Source organism: Ceratotherium simum, chromosome 1 (assembly GCF_057802395.1).
Source record: "Ceratotherium simum simum isolate JZ-2026a chromosome 1, ASM5780239v1, whole genome shotgun sequence".
NCBI classification, from domain to species: Eukaryota; Metazoa; Chordata; class Mammalia; order Perissodactyla; family Rhinocerotidae; genus Ceratotherium; species Ceratotherium simum.
In genome coordinates, this window is record NC_141900.1 from 66045487 (window position 1) to 66069565 (window position 24079).

Sequence of the window (24079 nt, forward strand, 5' to 3'; positions counted from 1 at the left end):
TGGGATTCTTTTCTCCTCCACCTGTCCAGAATGCTCCAATCCTCTAACGCTGAGCTAAAGCAACCCCTCCACAGAACAAATTTCTCCTGCCTCCAGAATTGTGGGCACTTGAACTTTGCCGCCTATCTTCCATTCACATACGCTGCCCCCCGCCCCAATCTCCCATCTCACCCCACAGCCACACTTTCAGAACCCAAACATTCAGGCTCAAAAAGAAACCACTTTGTTGTAATTTATGTGTTGACTGAACAAATGAATATGCATCTCCGTGTAGGGAGAAAACTGCCAACTGGGGACTACTGAGGCTAAAGACTGAGAAACCTCAGGTCAGGGCCCAAACCACCAAGAACCCCTCAACCAAAACCAGAACTCGTATTCTCTGCAGCAGACACTGCACATTCAGTCTTTGAAACGATGGTTATAACAAGCATTATAAGAAAATGATGCTGAATGTTTACATTAATAAACGTTTAGAAATTCTTCTTTCAATGAAAAAAGTAGCATAACTATAGATTAGCAGTGCCATGTTCCATATTTTAATTTCTCCTACTTAAAATCTAATCTCCCAAATGTAATAAACCTATCCATAAGACAGATGGGCAGTTCTTAGCAAAATGAATAGATGCTTCCAAGTTTCTCTACCTTGGGCTCGTCACAATACAAGGCCTTGCTTTCCCTCAAGTCAGCCTCCTATTCTGATTAGCATATACTTTTGGTTAGCATATACTTTTTGTTAGGTTATTTGTGTGTCTTGTTTCAAAAACAAAATTTTCACATCATCTTTTAATCATGCATTTTCATTTCAGTCTCCCCCAATAAAATAAGTAAAAGAATTTTCTTAGAAGTCATAAATATTAGCATCAAAGTATCTTAAATCTATATGCAAATACATTTTAAATTGATATTCTAATAGCTTCCTCATTTGACAAATATTTACGAAGTAACCGCTACATACTCAAAACTGCACTAGGAACTCAACAGATCTTTAAGGTACTAAACTGAAAATCCACACTTCCAAAGCAAAGAAGATAATGGGATAATAGTAGATTCAAACTTATTAACCCAAATTGAAAATCATATACCTATGCTCATACTTTTGTACTACAAAGAATCAGTGAGCAGTAAAAAAGGAAATTCTAAAGATATTCTCATGGTAAAATAAAGTATACAATGTGGTGAATTGTCAAAAACTGAAAAAAAAAAAAGAAGAAAAATAAACAAAAATCCTTAGGAAATTTGTCAATCTTTTAGTTTTAGGAATGTTGCTCAACTATGAAGTAAATCAGGTCAGATATTAAATATCTGCATAAAATATATTTTTATTTTAACACTAGCAAAGTAAGAATCATTAACACCATTTGATAATTAGTGGTCTTTTCCTTTTTTTTTTTGGTGAGGAAGATCAGCCCTGAGCTAACATCTGCCAATCCTCCTCTTTTTGCTGAGGAAGACTGGCCCTGGGCTAACATCCATGCCCATCTTCCTCCACTTTATATGGGACGCCGCCACAGCATGGCCTGACAAGCTGTGCGTCGATGCGCGCCCGGGATCCGAACCGGCAAACCCCAGGCCACCACAGCAGAGGGCGCACACCTAACCGCTTGCACCACCGGGCCGGGCCCGATCTTTTCCTTTATATTTTATGTAAACAATATATACTGCTTATGCTCAAATGCCCATGAATATTTAAAATTTATCAAATATCCCCACCATGCTCTATTTAAGCCTCTAAAATTATTTTCAGTTTGGCTGGCCCTGCCAAAGGTGAAATCATCCAAATGGGAAATACTTTTATATCTATAAGTAGATATATCAAAAATGACATTGTTATAAAACTGAAAAGTTAATGATTATCTATTTTTATTATTCTAGTATATATTATTATAAACACATACAAAAATATTCCCAATGAATAGTCTTACCTTAAATATGTGCCATATATGAAGAATAATGCCATCATTAGTCCATTTAAAATAAAAATTACAGCAACATAAAAGCAAGCAGGATCTCCCAATCCTTTAAAAATAAACAAAACATATGTTCTAACTATAAATTACTTTAAGCGTCTGGCAATTTATATTAAAATGTGCTTATTTTGAAAGTGGTTGCCAGATATATTAAATGGTTGCCTTGGTTCCCATACAAACACATGACACTACTGACAAACACAGATGAGAACGGGACAGTAGCTGCTGGTTTTAAAACGGCTGCAAATTCGCGGACACTTCTCCTATAGAGGGGTGCAGTCATGCCCAAGCTTTTGAGTCTGGTTGGGTTTGTGATTGCTTCAACAAAGTACGGCAGAAGTCATACTATGTGACTTCTGAGGTTAGGTCATAAGAGGCCATGCAGTGCCCAGCTTGGAACTGAGCTGCCATATAAAAAGCCTGACTACTCTGAGGTACCACGCTATATGAAAGCCCAAGTTGTAATTGGTTAGGGCACATGCAGATGTCCCAGGTGACAGTCCCAGCTGAGCCCAGCCCGGGGGCCAAAATGTAAGTGTAACAGCCTCTAGTTAATTTCAGTCTTCCCAGCCATTGGAGCCTAGCAGAGGCCTCTGACACCATGGAAACAAACCAACCAACTAACATGCAGAATCCGTAAGCATAATAAAATCGTTGTTGTTTATACTGTAAGTTTGGGGTAAGTTTATTATGCTGCAACAGATAATTGGACAATATCGTAGAAAGAAACTTGCCTTCACAGCTTTCAACTGGACTGAGTCCTTCTCCTCTGGTAACCGTCCAACATATCTTGGTTTGAATACCAATCAAGTCCATTATTTTGGTATAAATCCGGTACCAGCTGGCTAGGATTACCTATTTTTTTAAAAAATAGAGACATCATAATAAAAGACATTATCCTCAACAGTTTCATTACTAGAATATTTTTGAGATATTTTGATAATTATCAAATTCTCCCTTCCTGTACCACCCATGTGGCAACTTTCAATCTAGTAAAATGAGCCTCACAATCCCCTACAGAGATTCTCCACTGGTCAATCTTCAACTGTTCACCCATGGGTAAGAAGAAAATATAACAAGAAATGTCTAAGATTTATATTTTTCAAAAGCTATAAAACTCTACTAAGGGACATAAAAGAAGATCTGAACAAATAGAAAGATACTATCTTCTTTTTTTTTTTGGTGAGCAAGATTGGCCCTGAGCTAACATCTGTGCCAATCTTCCTCTATTTTGTGTGTAGGACACTGCCACAGCATGCTTTGAGGAGCGGTGTGTAAGTCTGAGCCTGGCATCCGAACCCGCGAACCCCGCGCCGCCAAAGCAGAGTGCATGAACTTAACCACTAGGCCAGTGGGCAGGGCCTGTGTCTTCTTGAATAAATCCAATTTTTCAAGATGTAAAGTCTCCCTCAAATTAATTCATAAACATAAAACACTGCTAATCAAAATCCCAAGCATCTATCTAGAACTGTTACCCAGAAGAATAACACAAAGGAGATAACCGAGGAGAATGTCCTCCTGGATATTAAAATTTGTTACTTTAAATAATTAAAATAAATAGTGTGATATTGACACAAGAATAGCCAGACACATCAAAGTAACACGGTGGAGGGAATGGAGTGCCACCCAGATCCCCCTTCAGGGCTGAGACACTCATTCCCCCAGCAGCTGGGACGGTTGGTGGCTGACAAGCTCAGCTAAGACCTTCTCTGGGAACTACCCTCTGCTAAAGAGAGTAAATTTATAAAGGTCACACCCCCTACCCAAGGGTAATTGCATGCAATGTCTGACTAGTCAACAGGGAGGAATACAAAGGCCATGGGCCCTAGCATCAAAATAGAACAACTCTGCAGGGCCATTTCAGCTCCAGAGCTCCCTGTGGGACTGGCTGAGGCCTCTGTTGTGACTGCATCATAGCCCAACTCCTCCTCTTGCCTCATCCTGCTTCCTTCATCCCCCTTCAGGTGCTGCCCCCAAGGGCACTCCCCTATACTCTTCCTCTATGCAAATCTCCATCTCACAGCCTGCTTCCCAGGACCTCAACCTAAGGCAATACTGAACAAGTCGAAAAACAGGTACAAGATATATGTATAATAATTTTGTACATCATAAAGAAAGCTACTTCAACTCAGTAGGGAAAAGATGGACCCCTCAACAAAGTGTTAGGTTACACAAAAGACCATTTTGAAAAAACATAAGGTTAGATTCCTACTCCACACTGTGCATCAAAACAAATTCCAGATAAATTAAAAATGTAAATATCTAAAACGATAAGGATTAAAAAATGAAAATCTTTTACATGTATGAATAAATGAAAAAACATAAATTTAAAAAATTGGCAGATACAATATTTCTGTACAGAAAAAATACATACACATCACAAACAGTTAAAAGGCAAACAAAAAGCTGGAGAAAATGTTTTATCCATATAGCATATTATCAACATCCTATATATAATAAATAAGCTCTTACAAAACTTCAATAGAAATACAGACAAAGGGCATGGACAAGCAATTATTTTTAAAAGTGAAAATGCATTTCTAATACACAGCACTGAATGAAATGTATACATATAGCAATGAACAAAATACATTGCTAGTGGGAATTTCAATTAGTATAACCTATCTAGAAAGCATTTTGGCAACACGTACCAAAATCATTAAGGTATATATTCTGTTAAACTAAATAGTTCCACATCAATAAATTTATACTTTAAAAAACATAAGGATGTGTGTAAAGATTTAGCTTTAAGGATGCTTATTGCAGCTTTAGAATGTTTAAAAACAGCCAAAATTTCCATAAAAGATGGACTAAATAAACAATGGTAGATTGTATATATAGCCAATAAAAATGATGCTGTGGAAGAAAAGATGACATAGGAAGATGGTTATAAATATTCTTAAAAGACAAATGGCATTTATAAAAAAAATACATGCTGTGTGATCCCATTTCTGTAAAAGTAAACATGTACATGGTTAAAGAAAGTACTCAATAAGCAGTACATTAGTAAAAAAAACACTGAACCTTGGTAGTTATTTATTCATCTCTCTCTCCTCTATCTCTATGTCCACATCAATCAATCGGGCTAACTCACTGATCTGGCAGTTGGACTCCTCCTTTCACTTAATGGGAAATGACTGAGAGCCCTGCTAAGTGCTGGTACTGAGTCCCCACAGAGACCAAGGCAGCCACGGCCCTGGCATCAGGCCACATGCTGTCCAGCAGCATCAGCGTGCTAAGAAGGGGAAACACAGGGAAAGTGTGCTTAACTGAAGAACCTCATACCAAGTCACAGAGGATGTCACTGAGGAAGTCACATCCCAGGTTGGCCCTGGAGAATGCTTAGGGATGTGTCAAATGAAGGCAGAGATGGTAAAGGAGAGGCCACAAAAAGTTAGTGGTATCATTGCCTTCCTCCCTCTCCTCCGGGTGAGCCTACGTTTCCCCCACCCCCACCCGGAGAAAGAGCATTCAATTAAATGAAGACACATAGTGAAGAAATATTATTTGGCAAATGACACGTAAAAGTAATGGTGCTCCCTTGCCATAATCCCTATAAACACACCAAATCTAGTTTTCACATTTTCTAAACCAGTAAATCATAATAATAGTTCCCATAAAATCAGTTAAAGCCCCCCAAAATTAATAATGATTTTCCATATTCCTTTCCAAGAAAAGATATACATTTTCTTTAAGAAAATGAGATAAAATTTGATATATTAAATTACATCTTAGATTTAGAATCAGCACTTAATACAAATAAAACTTTAAAAAAGTTAAGAAAATCACAATTGAAAAAGTAACTTACCTCAGGGTAAAGATTGAACCTTTTTAATGTATTAATAACAAGGGGATATTCAGTTAGCTTATCATTCATAATCATCCACACTCCATTCAAAAATGAGGGTGCTTCCACAATAGTCTTAAAGTAGGAATAATATAGTCCCTGAAATAAGCATATGTTGAAATTATAATAAAAAGTACATAATTACTATGCCTCTTATTAGCTTAAAAAGAAAACAAATACATTGTTTTTGAAAAACAAAGCAATTAAGCGAGTAATATCTACAATTAATTTCACTGGTTTTTGATCACTGATAAATTCTTAAGTTGCAAAAAACCTACATATTTTAGTATAACCTTGTCTTAATTGAAACAATTGAGCTCAAAATAGCTTCAAAAATAGTTTCAACATTTAAAAAGTAATAACTCAGATAGCATACATCATTTAAGAAGACCTTATAACCCATACTAATTTAAGTATTAGAAAGAGCTCTCTTATGAACAGGGTGAGTGAGTGGTTTATCATGGAACTTTAATTTACCATGAACCAAGAAATCTTCCCTAGCCAAAAATGTTCCCTGCTAACTGCTTTTTGAATCCTCAAAATGGCACTATCAGCCATTTTTCCTCCAGATTTACATGTAAAAATGCAAATATATTAGGAAAGCTACACATTGATGCATTACATATAAATTACATTCAGATGCCAATTGATTTTACAGACTATTTTCCCTCCTTTCAATTCAGCATATGGTTAAGATCCCTGTAGGACTGCGCTGTGAGGGTGGCAGAGAGGGACAGTGGTAGTACTCTCATTTTGAGGGAAATAAATAATTTTTTGGCTTGACATACTAATTAGGAAAGATACCAAGGTTGGAATAATACATGGGATAAAAAAACAAGAAAGTACTGGAAGCCTTATGAGGAGTATAAGCAGCACTACAGGGCAAGACGGATGAACACACACCTTCCATATAAGTTTGCCTAGAACTGCCCTGGTAGTCAGCACCATTGGCTGTCAACTCTAATATTTAGTATTTTAAAAATATTTCCTATTGTACTAGATTGAATAATGTCCCCCAAAATTTCATGTCTGCTAGAACCTGTGAATGTGACCTCATTTGCAATAGGTTCCTTCCACATATAATCAAATTAAAATGAGATCATAATGGATTAAGGTGGACTCTGAATCCAATATAACTGGTATTCTTATAATAAGATGGAAATTTACACACAGACATAGGGAAAAATGTCACATGAAGATAAAGGCAGATTGAAGTGACTGCATCTCCAATGCAAGCCAAGGAACACTAAGGATTACCAGAAACCAGGAAAAGCTAGGAAGAGGCAAGGAAGGATTCTCCCTTTGAGAGAGAACATGGTCCTGCCAACACCTTGATTTCAGACTTCTAGTTTCCAGAACTGTGCGAGAATAAATTTCTGCTCTTTTAAGCCCCCTAGTTTATTGTACTTGGTTATGGCAGCCCTAGGAAACTACTACAACCTACCCTGTTTTGCAGGTTTGATTTTGGAATCATGTAAATATCTTAATTATGAAACAAAAATTTTCAAACCCCTAAACATCAAAAGAAAAATAAAAGAAAGGAATTAACTATATATCAAGTTGGGAGAGGATTTCATATAACTTTAAGATATAGTAATTTTACTGTACATCCCTAGTGGAATATATCCTAAAGTCAAAAAGAACTAAGTTTTAAATTGTTTTTAGTAATCATTTTTTTAATAATACCTTTGGTACTTTTATTCCTCAAATATAAGTAATTTGAAACCAAGATTTTCAGGCTAACAGAAAAGATATATTTAACATCAAATAAGTAAAACCATCTAATCCTAAATTTGAATTTAAAAATATAAATTAATGATTTATTTTCTCTTAAAAAAATTGCTTCCTAATTCTGTTTACTAAAAAGGCCTACACACAATGGCCAATCTAGTATAAAACAGGACCAATGAGCATCTCTAGCACCAAAATTATGGTCTCTAAATACCATTTGCCACTGAAAGGAATTGGGGCTCCTTGGAAAATTGGATGATTCCAGGTCTGAAGAGGAAACGCCTTGCAGTACCAGAAAGTAAGGCAGCCACAGAATACTAGTGAGGTCATGTCAAAGGGGCACAGAGCCAAGTGCAAGGGCTCTCACCAGCTTAAAGACAGGTAAGTTTACAAAACATATTAAAATCCATCAGATCATAAAGATATCCCAAAAGAAGGAACTCCATTGGTCACCACTAGCTGGAGGATGCTAGAAACCAACTTATTTTCCTGAAAAGCAGTAAATAAAAAGAATCAAGTATTTTCCTGTCTTGCCCATGTGAAGTGTACCTCAGAGAAACCAAATAGGAATTGTGCAAAAATTCTTCTTTATGGAGGAATTACGGTTAATAAATGCAGGGAAAAAAATAATAGAATAAATAATCACCTTTTGGCAATCCTAAAGAAATAACTGATCCAGGCTGATGCCTAGGCTATAATGGAGGGATCAGCATGACAATAGCTAAAGCCATTGATCAATCTTAACATCACAGAAAGTGAGACGACCACACACCTTGTGCCTCTTGGTATGGCACAGTAAGTGCACAGCACCACTTATTAAGTTTTCCCGTCAGAAAAAAAGCAAACCTTCAGCTATGAAGACCCTGATCTATCAATTTTCAGGAAACTTGGAAAATGGAACATCATAAACAACATGAATGACTGCGGGTAATTCTACAGGACAAATGACCTGGATTCTTCAACAAACAAGTAGCAAGAAAAGCAACAAAAATTGGAAGAGAAATTTCTAGATTAAAAGACTTAAGAGATACATCAACTAAATGCAATGTACAGACATTGTTTGGATCCTGATTCAAACATACCAACACACCGACTGTAAAAAAAAAAGAAAAAAAAAAAAGAAAGAAAGAAAACAAAAAACAAAAAAAAAGACGATCAGGTCATCTAAACACTGATTGATATTTAATGATATCAAGCAATTGCTGTTCACTGTTTTCAAGTGTGACAATGGTACTGTGTTAACAAAAAAGTACTTTCTTTCGAGATACATATGAAAGTATTTACAGATGAAATGATCTGATGTCTGAGGTTTCCTTTAAAAAGAGATAGGTGAGTGGATGTGTAGATAAAAGAAAATGGCTGTGTTGTCAGTTGCTGAGCTGAGGGATGGGTAGAGGAGAGTTGTCTACTCTTCCTCCTCTGGGATATCTGTGAAAATTTCTGTGACAAAAAGCTTAAAATTTTTAGATTACTAAAATACTACAATAAAATATCACATGAAAACTAACCATTTCAGTGCGAAAAGCCATCTCCCTTTCCAATGTTGAGAGGTGAGAAAAATGACGATCATTTTCAAAGAGGTGTGTTATATGGCTCCTGCAAAAACAAAAGACAACAAAGCGACAGTGCTGAAACTTACACGAAGTCTTATTTTTAAAAGAAACTATAAAAGAAAAAATAAAATTATCTATAAATTTGCAGATAATTTTATAATAAAACTCAAATACAATGGTATCCATATCCATTTTTCCACTCAGTATGTCTTGTATTTCTAGTAAAATTTTTCTCTGTAAGAAAATACATTCAAATTAGATTTTAAAATTAGAATGAACCAGAACAATGATACTTTAAGTCAAATACAATAAAATTATAGATTAAACTATAAATGTCATTGGGTTACCATTTCAGAAATGTCTGATTAATGAAATTCATATTTCTCTCTATCCAGAAGATTAAAAAAAAACTAATCTTCCTCTCAACACGAACACTATATTAATGTTAAGCAAAGGAGAGTCTCATACACAACCTCTTTAATATTGGATCTCTTTTTTTATTAAAAAATTACATTATTCTAACCCTGATTTATCAAACTACTTTTTCAGACTACTGTGTTGCATGTGATAATATATATTCATCCTTAACATACTGAAATTATTCCTTATATATATCGGAAATAGCTTTGGAAAGTTATAAACATCTGCATAAAATATACCATAGGAGAAAAACAATCTTACCAGTGCAAGACTGCTGCAAAGGCAGCTGGAAGAAAAAGAAATTTATATTACTACGTTAGCATAAAGAAACGTTTTCACCTTACAGAAAAGCATCACAGAGATAAGCACTGTAAAGTTTGGGATGTGTAAATGTTGGATTCTGAGGGATTAGGGAAAGAATATCGACTCTTCGAAAGAAGCCCCAGGTATGCTTAAAATACCGATAGACTGGATTATAAAGGAATTAGGCATATATCTACAATTTTCATTCACTCACTCATTCAACAAAACACATGAGGGCCTATTACTTGGCAAAAACTATACAAGGAACCCTCAGAAGGAAACTTCCACAAATAGAACTGCCAGAGGAATATAACCAATGGTGGGAGGTAACTTAGAACAAAGAAATATGGTGACCTCAGGGAACAGGAATGGGGATGGATAAAAAGAGGAACTACCACATTTTATATACCGCTGCAATCTATGTTTTTTAAATTAATATAAAACAAGTAAAGAAGGAAGGAAGAGATGGAGAGCAAAAAGGAACAAAGAAAAGGTAAGAGAGAGAAAACAAGCTACTAATAAAATCAGTCTCATGAGAATCAATAGTTTGCTTTCTGTCCAAGAACAAAGAACATATTAAGATGAATCCAGAAAACACCATTCAATTTTCTTATATCACAAGATTCATCTTATTGCAGGTTTCTGATTAATAATCACTAAGGAATTGAACTATGAAAATACTCTTAGAAATGAAAACCAAACAGCTCAGATCTTAAAGACGTGTTTACATTTTTAAAAATTAAAAAATAGATTTGTCTAGAAGATATTAATGATTATAAAAGACAAAGAGTTACTCTTTCTAGATCATTGAAACTGCAAATATTTAACTAGGTTTGTCATTTGACATTTGTTTGTATATGGTACTTTGATCTTCTGAAATTTTGATTTTTTTCTTGTTAACAAATCTACCATCCACTTCCTTTTTGGTTTCTGCCTTTAAAGACTTCAACCCACCATAATAAAATTTGGGTTTTATTTTCTCAGTGATCTAACTACCACGTTCTGAGAAATCATTCTCTCACTGAATGTAAATGCCACCTTTATCATACTGAAGACCCGGTACAATTTATACTTTGGTAATTCCTGTGAGATTATAATTAGGATTTCATTTCTAAATTAATTCGGGAAGAATGTACATGTTTACAATACAAACCCACACGGTAATGTCCATAAACATGGTATATGGACCATGTTCAATTATTCAACTTGGTTTTCAATTGCCCTTGACAAAAATCCTATTAGTCGAGTTAACACATAATTAATTCATAGTTAATTCATATTTCTTATTAAGTCTCTCTTGGGAGTTTAACATTTTTTTCTGTTAGTATCCATGAAATCTTTTTTCATTCTATTTTACTGGATATTGTTAATGTATTTATGTTTGAAGCATATTTATTTTGTAATATATTTCTTCTTGGCTCATTTACTAAACTATTAATTCTTATAGTTTTTTGGTTTATCATCTTCAATTCTCCATTTTAAACAAGATTATTTAAAAATGATAATTTTGCTCCTGTTTTATACTTTCACAGCTAGTTTCTTCTTCCCATTTGACAATAATAATAAACTTCTAGAATAATACTAAATAATTCTGATAAAAGAAGGCATCCTGTCATCTGCTGACTTTAATAGCAATGCATTTCACATTACACCTTTAAATGAGTGTTTGACCTTCACAATTCTGGAGTGATAAATAGGACTTCTCAAGGTCATCATCCCTCTACTTCCTCAGAATACCAATTTCTCACGAGAAAGACGGAAGGTACCAAGTGGCCTTTGGTACCTTCCTTTAATTCAATCCCTGCAGCACCAGTGTAATAATTCTTGGGAGTTCTTGGCATTTGGATGGCATCCTTTAATAGTCTCCAGACTCAATTCCTAATCTGCTCCACATTTTGAATTCCTTTATTCATTTCAATTTAGTAATAATAATAATAACGCAGCTAACATTTGAATTTTTATTATATGCTAGGCACTTTTTAGGTGCTTTACTTGAACGGCCTTAATAAGACCTCACAACTATCCTATGTGGTAGGTATAACTATTTCCCCACTATACAGAGGAGAAATTGAGGCTCAGAGAACTTGAGCAACTTGCCCAAGGAAACAAAGTGGGTACACAGACAAAAAGATATTGGAGGCAGGAATTCTGACCTGAGAGCCACGCACTGCGTGGCCTCCTGCGGAGGATGGAGAGGGAGAGACAAAGGCCGAAGCCTCCTTACCCTCAAGTATCTTATTCCTCTTCCCTTATTTTTTTTTTTATTTTAAAGATAAAGGGGGGAAAAGTTGCAATTCATCTCTTGATACAGGTAGTATGTTTTATACAAACTATTAATTTTATATAAAAATGTAGAGCTATGCTTTATTCAAAATTGAAATAAATTATATGTATATGTCATTTGAAAATAAAAGCCCCAGTAAAGTAGATACTGCCTTGTGAGCATATAATTTAAGCATAAAGACAAAATGACAAAAACTTCTAAGGGCACCCCTAAAGAGCTTTTCTTGCCTTCTTGCCTACAGAAAACATTATATATGATTTTCTCTAAATTTATTCCAGTGATGTCAACCCTGTCTATAGTCTTCTGGGAGTGTCACAAAATTGATAATCTTTTTTTTCCATTTTAACACATATGCTATTTTTTGTCATTCTAAGGTACTGAGGTAAATACAGCATTTTTTTAAAAAAATCAGAACATAAAAAACACTTAGGAAAAATCCAAACCTATTCTGTAAGAAAAAAGTATTCACAGAAAGGTTTGCTTTGTAATCTAATTCAAAAGATTCCAATCCTATGGCTAAGAATTTTGAAAGGTTCTTACATTTAGCAGGAAGCATATAAATTACCAACACTCTGAAACTAAATTGGACACCCCTTCCACTTTCTGAGTAAGGAAATTTTGTACCAGATTATATGTTACATTGTATCAATTTTCAGGCTCAGGGGATTTGAGAGGGCCAATTCATTGAAAATTATTCTATTATTAGAATCTTGTTTAAACAAAATAGAAGATAACTCCCAGAGCAGAAACAATGTTTCACTCTACTTTCTACTATAGTACTTATTAGCAGGAGGCTGAGCACATAGCCCAACTCAAATGTTTGCTGAATTAATATGTACAATTTGATATAGTTAAGAGGGGAAATGAAATGATCCTAAATCATGTCCACATAATAAGCCAAAATTGAACATACTTTGATGGACAGATGCGCACACACACTTGTGTGCATGTAATAGTTTCTGTTTTTGCAAAAATGGAGCCCGCATTGACTTAGTGCAAATTAGATCCCTCATCTACATGTAGCTAGCTGCCCAAGCCTCCAGTTTTCAGCCTCAAGGCCCAGCGCAGACAGGGAGCTGGGTGGGCCAGGTGCTCCTCTTAGCGAGGTTCCACGCTCCCTCTGACACCCTCTCCTTCCGGCCACATTTCCCAAGACCACTGACCAGTCGCGTCTATTGGTCTTCCCCTCCCTCCAGATCGCCCCACACAGGGAAGTCCAGTGTGCTTGGAAGGTGGCGAGGGGACACTTCCTGCCCCCACCCCTGTCTGGCCCGAAGTCATCAGCAGCAGTTAAGGAGGGCAGGAGGAACAGAGAAAGAAATAGGAGAGGGGGTTCTTCCATACTGTTCTTCCATACTGCTCAATCCTCAAGGGCTCCCAAACCCCATTCTCTGTAAGCCCAGCCCCCAAGCCCCCTGAGGCCTCTCATCTCCTCTCCCAGCCTCCTCCCCTCCCCCGAGTCACCCCACCCCAGCAGGTGACTCAGAAGTCCTGGCACCTCCCCAGAGCACTCCCCACCCCGCCCCCACTGCCCCCATCAGGATTGCTGGGAAGTAGAGCCCTGCGATCTGCATTTTTAAGATTCCACAGCTGAGTCTTCTGCAAACTAAACATGGAGACCCACTGTCCTTTCTCTCTTCCTCCTCCTCAGGGTGTGAGAGCAAAAGCTATGAAGCCAGGGTGGGGGTGCCTCTGCCCCTCTGTGGTCACCTGCAGGCGGCTCTCCCGCAACTGCAGCCGCAACAGGTATTTCCGACCACGAATACATTTTCCCGTCATGTTACCTTTTTTCCCTTACACGGGTACCTCATAGCTAGTATTGACTTAAAATTTACAGAGCACCTTCACAAGTTCTCTCATTTGATTCTTACAACAACCTGGTGAGTATTTAGTTCCATTTCACAAATGGAAAACTGGGCTTCCAAGAGGTTATTTCCCCAAATAGCCTTACACAGCTGTAAATGGCAAGAACTACCTGAAGCCAGGGGTTCTGATTCCAAACCTCAGTTCCTTCCACCATGACAGAGCTGCCTCCTTTCCCATTTGTGGGCATTTGATGACCTCATCTTGTAACATATTTATATAGAGAAATGTATTCTAAGTCCAAAATGACTTGCAAAATTTAAAAATACAACTTATTCCTAAATTGAGGTTAATCCATACTTAAAGCATTCTAAAGAGTTTTAGCCTCCCTAACCCTCAAGTGACAAAATGACACAAAAAAGAGGTTAAGGAAACTCCTTAAATCGTTTGGACAAGGTTTCCAAACAAACCTTGACAAGTTCTATCTCAACCCCTTCCTAATATTACTAACCATTTCTTATTGTTCTCCAGGGTCTATCCAGAGTTTAAAAGTTTCTTTCCAGAAGCTGAAGTCACCAGTAAATAATCTCCCTGTTCTACATCAACAATTCATCCTGGAGAACGAAATCAATTTCTAAATGTACAGATCTAAGCATCTCATGCCCTAGTTTGAAAAGTCCCATGACTTCCCATGGCTCACAGCATGGAGCCCACACTCTATTTCCAGCTAATCCCCACCACACACCGGCATGCTGGCTGTACCGGGCAACCATCCCCTAAAACACCAAGTGCTTTAATGATGGTACATGCCTTCGCTCCTGCCTGAAAACTCCTAATTTGTCCTTCAAAGTCAAAGGAATTCAAATGTGGCATTTTGTGAAGCTTGTCTTGCCACCCTAGCTATAATACCTTTATTACAGCACCTAAATAGCTAGTCATGCACGCAACAGTTTCCTCTGCTAGAATGCAAAAGCCTTGAGGCTGAGTTTGTGTTGAATTCATCTTAATATCTACACCTCCTAGCATTGTGCCTGATATCTCACTGGGTTGAATTATTAAATGACTATCACTATGCAAGACAAATTACAGAATGTTCTCAATTAAATAAAAAACACCTAAAGACAATGTCTAAGCACTTCAAACTGCTCAAAGGATTCCCATTACATGAAAGTAAAAAAATTACATAGTACAATAAAATTAATATATTAAAATAAATCATATTTCTAGTCTATAGTACCTGGAATGAAACAAATCCCAGTTTCTGCGTAGTAAACTAACAAGTGAAAAGACATTCTTTAGGACCCAGCTTGGGAAGGAGAAAACAGTCATGTATACCACAAGCTCAGCTCCTTCCTTCTTTCTAGCACCTAGATTTTTGTGTGTTTTAAATGCTTTAAAGTCAACAAGTATCTAAATGCTTACTACATGCACAACACATTTTCCTAGAAACCAAGAAAAACATCAAAAAAATATTAGCCAACATCTGTGACCTTAAAGATAAAATCTTTGCGAGGTAAGATTTAGATACATAAAATAATGAGAGAACACGTTAGGCACTCAAGCCTAAAATGGCACAAAGTCTACAAAGTGTAAGAAACCTGAGAAGGCAGATCAGTGATGACCTTCTCAGGACAGAGTTTACTAAAGTGGGATGGGGGGGGGGGTCTCAAGACATGATTACAACTTCGGTGGGGATTTATGGTGGGTAGCCAGAAAAGATGACAGCTATGATAAAACTGGACGCGGACTTCGATCTAACATGACGAAAGTATTCCCGACGCTAACACTGATGGTACAGAACACAAATGATAATGACAATAATGAGGTAATATTTATTGAGGGCCCACTCATTATACATAGAATGTGTCAGGCTCTCAGAGCTCCATGAACACCAGGAAGGTAGTCTGGCAGAGCTTCCCAACCAGTGGGGCCTGGAGTGCCAAGAAAGGAAGCACCAGAGTCCCTAGGGCCAGTAACCTCTAGGCTTTGAAGAGATCATTTACCCCCAACCCCATGCCACATGAATATTATGATTTTCTATGTGTGCCATGATGTGAAAAAAGTTGGGAAGCACTGGGCTAATCAATAACGAAACACAGCAAGTTTCAGAGAGAACATCATAACGCAGCAATAGAAAGCCACAGTGCTCTAAACTCTACTACTGCATTAGAATCATCAGTGGCACTAAATGAACCTAGAGATACTCGAGTATTAATCCAAGGCCCCTTCATCTGAAACTCCAGGGATCTTTTTTATTCACAAGTGATTCTGATGTACAATCAAGGTTAATTATCACTGGTACAGAAATGACGGGAGCAAAATCTAGGTAGTTCACAAAATTTAATGTGAGAACTGGCTCCTTTGTATTCCAATTGTCCTCCAGCAGTAATTGTATCACCTGAGAGCTTATCAGAAATGCAGACTCTCAGGCCCCATCCCAGACCCCCTGACTCCAAATCTATATTTTCACAAGACCCTTCAGGTGATTTATAAACACTTTTAAGGGCAATGTCTCAACATTGACAGCACCCTGGAATCACCTGGGAGCTTCGAACATTGCTGGGTCTGGCACTGGGGAAATTCTAGTGGGCAACCAGGGTTGAGAATACTGATATAGGAGGGGCATGTTAAGATTGCATTCCTAGGCCCCCACCCTCAGAGATCCTGATTTACCAGATCTCAGTTGGGGATTGGAAATCTATGTTTTTAACAATTTTTATTAGGAAAATGCTTATATAAATTCAAAACATACTCCAAAGGAGAAATTGTCAAAATCCTGATAGCTGAAAACAGTAATTAAGAAAGGGAAAGAAATAAAATTAAAAATCAAATTCTTTTTTACCTCCCCTGGTAAGAAAGTCACTCTTAAGAAATATTCCTTCGATTTTAAATGACTTATAAGTTATTTAGCCTCTCTGAGTCTCATTTCCACCAAATGTGAAATGAGAGGTTTTTACTTGGTTATCTCTATTCCTAGCACTCAATGACCTTGTATAGCTACAACTATTACCACTAATAACTTGGGACTTCACACTCTCCGAGGTGCCTCCATGGTTATTTTGTTTTTGTTTTGATCTTCCTACTCCCCAAACTAAAAGCCTTGGTAGTCTGGCTCTTTTAATTTGTTGAAAGATGTGCTTGACAAGCCAAGAGACCTTAACTTCAATCCCAAACTTACCCAGTGAACTCACTAATGATGTCAGGCCATTCACCTAACCTACTTTAGTTTCTTCACATGTAAAATTCCAGGAGGTAACCTTTAAGCTCCAGATTTTTACAAAATTTCCATGCAGATCAAAGGTGAGAAAAGAGTAAGAAATAAGGTCTTATTAAAAAAAAAAAAACAAAACTTGAACATTGCACAAATGTCTCAAAGGTAACATGTCAAGACAGAATTCTGGATATTTTCCCTCAAACCTGTCCCCTCACCCACACCCCTAGTCTTCACCATCTCCATGAATGCCACCCTTATTTTCCCAGTTACAGCAGCCAAAAAGCCATAGTTCTTCCTTTCCCTTCAGTTTAAGCCCAATTCCCCAGCAAGTCCTACCATTTCTATCTCCAATATAAATCTCAAACCCAGCCCCTTCATCGAGGCCAACAATTCCCTTGCTGGATCCCTGCCAGAGCCTCCTCAGTGGTCTCCCTCTGCTTCTGTTCTTGCACTGCCATAACCCATTTTCCCAAAAGCAGATTTCTCAAAGTAAAAATTAAATCACGTCACTCTCCTGTTCAACACTCCTCAGTGGCTGCCCAATGCCCTAGGAATAAAGCCCAAGCTCCTGTTGTGCCCATCTCATGTTGATGCTCCACCACCCTCTCCTCCTTCAACAGGCTAAGCTCTGCCTACCTTAGCACATGCTGTTTGCTCTTTCCCTCTTCCTCTCTACACTGTGAATCTTCTCTTCCTGTAGGTCTCAGCTTTAAGGCTACCTCCCAGAAGCCTTTCCTGACCCTATAGTAGGTATTTTCTGCTTTTTCTATCTCAGCCACATTTTTTCTTTCCTCCACTACACTTACTGCAATGTGCAATTATTTTTATTTATTTGTCCCTCCCCTCCTCTTTCTTCCAGAATGGAAGTCCCATGGAGCCAGAGGCAACAGCTATCTTGTTCTCCATTTTATCCCCAACAACTAGAACCTGGCATAAGAGGCATCCAATAACTGGCAAATGTGAACGAAGCTACTGTTATTTTACATATATTATCTTATTTATCCTTCACCATAACCAGGTGAAGCATTTATTATCCCCATTTTAAAGATAAGGCAACTAAGAGTCAGAAATACTAGGAGATTTACAGCTTTTACGTGTAGAAACAGGATTCAAATGCAGATCAGTACTGAGATGCCTATGGTACTTCAAACACACCACACCACCTCCTACCCATCCCAGCTCCCAACACCTAGGCTCAACCCTCTGCCTCCACCCAGTTTCGTACCCCTTCTGCCCCTAAGAAGTCACATGTGTTTTCCATTACACAGGCTTCCGGGCTCTCATAAGTTGTAGATAACAAAAGCAGTGGCAATTTTGCTTCCCCAGGGACATCTGCCATTATCTGGAGACATTTTGGTTGTCACAACTGGGGAGGTGCTACTGGCATCTAATAGGTAGAGGCCAGGGATGCTGCTCAACATCCCACAATGCACAGGACAGTCCCCCAAACAAACACTTAACTCAACATGGCATAGTGCTGAGGCTGAGAAGCCTTCCCAATAAAGAACCAGCTTGGAGTGGGGCACAGTTGCCACTGACCACAGGAACCAGGCAGGTCATGTCATGAGTCAAGCAGGACAGATGTAAGGGGTAAAAACAGTAGTTTTTATCATCTATCTTTTCCACATTCAGGTTACATTTTTTTATTATGTTTTGTCAATGGCATCTTACATTACAGTCTTTCACCACCGACATGCCTTGTTTGCATGTTTAACATGTATATTCTTCACTTCCACAAAGGAAAGTACCCCTTCCATTTCTCCTTGAAACACAGAGCCCTCTCCACCTATCCTTCTTCTTCCCTCTTTTGATAATGGACATGGGTACAAGAAACATGTCACTCTTCTCTCAACTCTAATTAAAATAACAGCCATATCAGATGATAAACGGTAATTCACAGCTCCAGTTTTGGGAAAACAATAGAGACTAGGAGAAACTTTGGCAAACTAGACTGTCTGTGTCCCCATTTAAAAGAGGAGAGGTGGTGATTTACTTAGTCCCAGGGGATTGCTGCCACGTAGGAACGTTAGCTCAGTAATGCCAGTCTGCTTCTAAAGAGAGGACATCAGACTTTAAAACTACTGATGCTTCCCTCCACCTCACCCCACTCTCAGATTCCGATTTAATTGCTGTGATGTGTGGCTTGGCTATCAGGATTTTTTTAAGTTCCCAGGTGACTCTAGTATAAAGCTAAGCCTGAGAACCACTAGTCTAGTCCAGGTCTCCCATTTTTACATGTGTACAAACTAAGGCTCAGAGAAGCTAAATGCTTTGCTCAGGCACCCAACCAGTTCAAAACAGGTATAGAATCAGAAAACAGTTCCTCTAAGGCAGTGTTGTCAAACTGTGGGTCATAACACTAGATCATGAAATCAATGTAATGGTTTATAAACAACTTTTTTTTTTTTTTTTTGGTGAGGAAGATTAGCCCTGAGCTAACATCTGTTACCAATCCTCCTCTTTTTGCTGAGGAAGATTGGCCCTGGGCTAACATCCATGCCCATCTTCCTCTACTTTATATGTGGGACGCCTGCCACAGTTTGGCTTGATAAGCCGTGCATAGGTCCGCACCAGGGATCCGAACCTGTGAACCTCGGGCAGCCACCGAAGCAGAGTGCGGAAGTTAACCGCTACACCACCGGGCTAGCCCCTAAACAGCATTTTTTTAAAAAGGACAGAATAGAAAAATCAGAGTGTACTGTATATTATAGGGGTAAGTATCGTAACATGACACTTTTGTTTTAAATACACGCACGTAATAAATATGTGCTGATGACTCTCCATCTGCCTCTCCAAATCCATTCTCCTCCCTTCTCTGCCTTGTTACCAGCCCCAGGAGGATGACCCTACAGAATGATTCAGCTGGGGCCCTTGCCTAAGGGTTTCCAGTTGGTCAGCCAGTGAGTGGCTCCAGCGGCAGATCAGAGGATGGGGGGAGAGTGTGTGGTCACTCTTCTTGAGTGATGCTGCTCCCACAGCACAGCTATCCCTGGGTTCAGCTCCTGATGAAGCCCTCCTTCCCCTACAGAGCCAGAGGTGGTAGCACCTTCTCATTGTTGACAGTCCCTGGGTGCTTCAGTGTCCTTTGTGGGTTCCTTAAACCTGCTCACACTTCTGAAAACAGTCCATTTATTAAATGTGTTTCCTGCCAGGACACTGGCATACACAAACAGATCAACAGACAGACACATGCATAAATGTACTGGGTTGCATTTTCAGAAGTGTGAGCAGATTTAATGTAAAATGTATTGCTTACTGGGGGTTGTGGTCAAAAAAGTTGGAGAAACATTGTCATGGTTCTTCTTACTACAGCACTGCCTCCCCTGGCCGACACAGGGAGCTATTGGGTTGAAACTTCTAAAAATAAACACTTTAAGAACCCTTCTTTACAACCGTTACCATTAAATAAATAGTAAATAATATCCAAAAATAAGAAAAACATGTTCATTAAAATGGATTTTTTTAACACTGCTTAACACTGTCCAAGAATGGAAAGGGCCACCTTGGTAGACAGTGAGTTCCTCATCAGAGCTTAGCCCATATGGAGGAGATGAGAGAAAGTGAACTAGGGACTCCTACTCAGTTTCTAACTCTCAAAAATCTGTGCTTCTATCAGGGAGCCTCAAGTTGTAAAATTTCTTCCTAAACATAAATGAAGCAGTCTTTGTCATAGCAAAGTCCCATACTAAAAAAACTGTACAGTGTCAGCTCAACTCGCACGCATTCTGGGAGGGGGAAAAAGAGAAGAGATGAGGCAGCTTTCAAAAATGTCTAAACTCTGCTCCTCTTTGCGGGTTCAAGCATGCAAGGCCAGAGAAAGAACCAAACATCCCAGGGTGGATCATTCTCCAGAACTCTCTCTCAAGCTGCCCCATGGCCTCATGTAGATGATTAGCAAGGACAGACAGTCTCTAGATTTGGTCTGGTCATCCAGCTTCCATACATCTGATGGCCAATGACACCCAAGAACACGGGACAGCTCCTTCACGGTACCTCCCTCACGCCCAAAAGGGTGAGGCAAGTAAAGTGCCACACTCTTATCTTAACACAAAACTGCATTTAGGTATGAGTATTACTAAACCCAAATCTAGGCCATCCAATATAAGAAGATTCAAAGGAAATGCAATTACAAGAAAGTACACATGCACAAAAGAAAACAGCAATAGATATTATTCTATGATTTGCTACTGTAACCTCCCTGAAGAAGCAAAGCCATTCCACACTTCACCACAAAGTCATTAATGTTTATAATAACCATTCAAGAAAAATGCAACTTCATTCTGTCACCAGACCTCAAATCAGTATTATACATGTGCTTTTATAATAACAACTAAAACTTGTTAAATGCTTTAGACACAAAGTGCCTTCCCATACATTACCCATGCCTTCTAGGTCTGCTCCTCAGGGCATGCTGAGGGAGTAAGTAGGGCAGGTGACAATCTCACATCACAGAAAAGGAAAGGTTCGCAAAAGAAATAATTTGAAACTTAAACCAAACTTAAGCACTGTGAACTGGATCTGGAGCCTCTGTCTCATCCACTGTACCATGCTGCCTCCCCAAGGTGAATTTACCCAACCTGCACATCGCCATGGTTTCTCAAGCTCACTACCGACAAAAGGAGGAATGTACTTAAAATACTTTATTTTTCTAGGCTTGATTCTACAATAGGAAAAAAAAAAGTACCCCAATAACAATATCAACCTTTCTGAGCCCATTAAAACACACACACACACACACACACACACACACACACACACACAAGCACAGTGATGACTCTGGCTTTTTATGATTGAGTGGCTTTTCGTGGTGGCTGTGATCTCAGGGGAAGCCGATTTGCTGTGTTCTATTCCTCCGCCTATATTGAACTCCAAATTCTTTTGGGTCACTAAAGGAATCTGAAAGGATAATAAGGGATAAATCACCAACAGTTAAATAATTTAGTAGCCAAAGCCCATTAATGGCATTATATACGAAAGGCAGTGTTATAGCATTTTACTGGCTGACTTAGAAAAATTAGGCCTATTATCCAAACTGCCATAACTTGCCTTATCGGAATGTCAATCAGGAAACAAAGGAAACCTGAAGTTGGGCCACAACCTAAGAATGTTGCAACTTTATTTTTTTCAGCACATTGTTACACATTATCCACTTGGTGCATGGCAGCGGGAGAAGGGGGGAGCCCTCCACACCGAACGTTCCAGGTCAGCAGGGAGGATTAAGGTTCGGGCGCCCAAAACACAATATAACCTGGAAAGTGATGTGCCGAGGGGAATCACAAATAAAGTGCCACCGGCAGTGTTTGCGGCCAAGAAAAAAAAGCACGCTAAAATCTAATTATAAGTTTAGCAACTTTCTAGCACAGGGAAAGTGCTTTGCTTTCAGCTCAACGGAATCGCTTCCAACCCCAAACAAACCATCCTCCCGGGCCGGGGCCGAGATAACGGGCAGGCGGCCGGTCCGCGCCAATCAGCAGCGCCCAAGTCTCGTTAGCGCAGAGCTGCCAGTTCGCGGCCAGGCCGGGCAGCTGTTGATCTCGGGGCCATTTTTTTTAAAGCCGAGTCAGAGAGCGGGTGGGAAGGGAGCGAGGAAGACTGGGCCCCGGGGAGGGGGAGGGGAGAGGAGGCCGTCCCAGAAAAAGTCGGAGACGCTGCAAACTGGCGGGGACCGGGCGGCGGGGCTCGGGCGCGGAAGCGGGAGGGGAGCGGAGGGGGGCCCGCGCCTCAAAGTTCCGCGTCCGGCGGCGCCCGCGCGCCGGGGCTGCTCACCTAGCAGGAGCGTGGTCCAGGTCCGGCCGCGCCCCGCGCGCCGCAGGCCCAGCGCCCCGCGCAGCCCGGCCGCCAGGCGCCCCGAGGCCGCCCCCGGCGGGCGGCGCGGCGGGCTCGGCGCGGGGCCCCTTCCTGCCCGCGGCGCCCTTGCGCCCGGGGGACGGGGACGCGCGCTCGGGCCCGGGCTCCCCGGCGCCGGCGTCCGGCGCCCCCCTCAGCGGCGACTGCGAGACGCGGGGCGGCTGGGGCGGCTTGGGAGCCGCCTCCCGGTGCTTGTTCCGCGCCTGCAGGACCATCTTGGCATAGTCGCGACCGCTCGCTGCGCGCGCCCGGACGGCGGCCGGGGAACGACGGACTGGCGGGGCGGCCCGGGCGCCGCTCACTCTCCGGCGGGCGGGCGAGCAGAGGGCGGGTCGGTCCCTCCCCGCGGGCCGGGAGGCGGGCAGAGCTGCAAGGCCGGGCGGCGGCTGCCTGCCTGGCGGTGCGGCCGGGAGGCGGCGCCGGACTCGCGCGCCCGCCGCCGTTGCCGCCGCTCCGGTTGTCACGGCGACCGCGGAACGCCGGGGGGCGGGGGCGGGGACACCCTGTGAGCGGCCGCGGCCCCGCCCCCGCCTCCCCTCCGCGCCGGACGCGCGCTCCCGGCCGGCCAGCGCGCACGCGCGGACTTATGGCGCGGGCGGGGGCCAACCCCGTGGCTGCCCCGCGACCCCGGCCCTGCGCGGGCCCGGCACGGGGTTCGGCGGGGACGAGGGTGTGAACCGCCTTCCGGGAGCCGTCGCCCCTCCCTCTGGAAGGGGCTGGGAAGAAAGATGTGCCCTATCCGGGTGGGGGCCGCTGGTCGAAGTTTTGGACGCGATTAAGGCTGCGCGTGCAGCCCGGCAAAGCCCGCGTGGCCCGGGCCGCGCGGCGCGGGGGCGTGTGGACCCGGGAGAGGCGCTCGGGGACGACCACTGTGGGGCGCTGTGCGTGCGCTCTGGAGCCGCGGTGGCCCCGCCGCTGGAAGGCGGGCGGATACAAGTCGCGCATCGTCTCACCTCTACTCCGCTACGTGTAGCCTCGCAAGTTAGAACGCTGCGGTGGGCAGCTCCCTCGCTCACGGATGCGATGAACGGTGCAACCCCACTTAAAATGGCAGCAGAGTATCTCAGGGGTAGCTGATAAGAGTCGAGGCACAAGTGTGTGCCTGACAGT

The 24079-nt window shown here is 40.8% G+C and overlaps 1 protein-coding gene across 1 annotated transcript in view; it reads right to left on the reverse strand.

Moving 5' to 3' along the window:
• The window catches only part of DPY19L1 (dpy-19 like C-mannosyltransferase 1), a 107867-nt gene extending 84528 nt beyond the window's left edge, over positions 1-23339 (reverse strand). Inside the window, 7 exon segments of the mRNA XM_014785823.2 lie at positions 1923-2016; positions 2702-2822; positions 5776-5913; positions 9054-9141; positions 9780-9804; positions 22889-22988; positions 22990-23339. Coding sequence (XP_014641309.2) covers positions 1923-2016; positions 2702-2822; positions 5776-5913; positions 9054-9141; positions 9780-9804; positions 22889-22988; positions 22990-23184 — 761 coding nt within the window. The 5' untranslated portion in view covers positions 23185-23339.
• Positions 23340-24079: the final 740 nt, after the last annotated feature.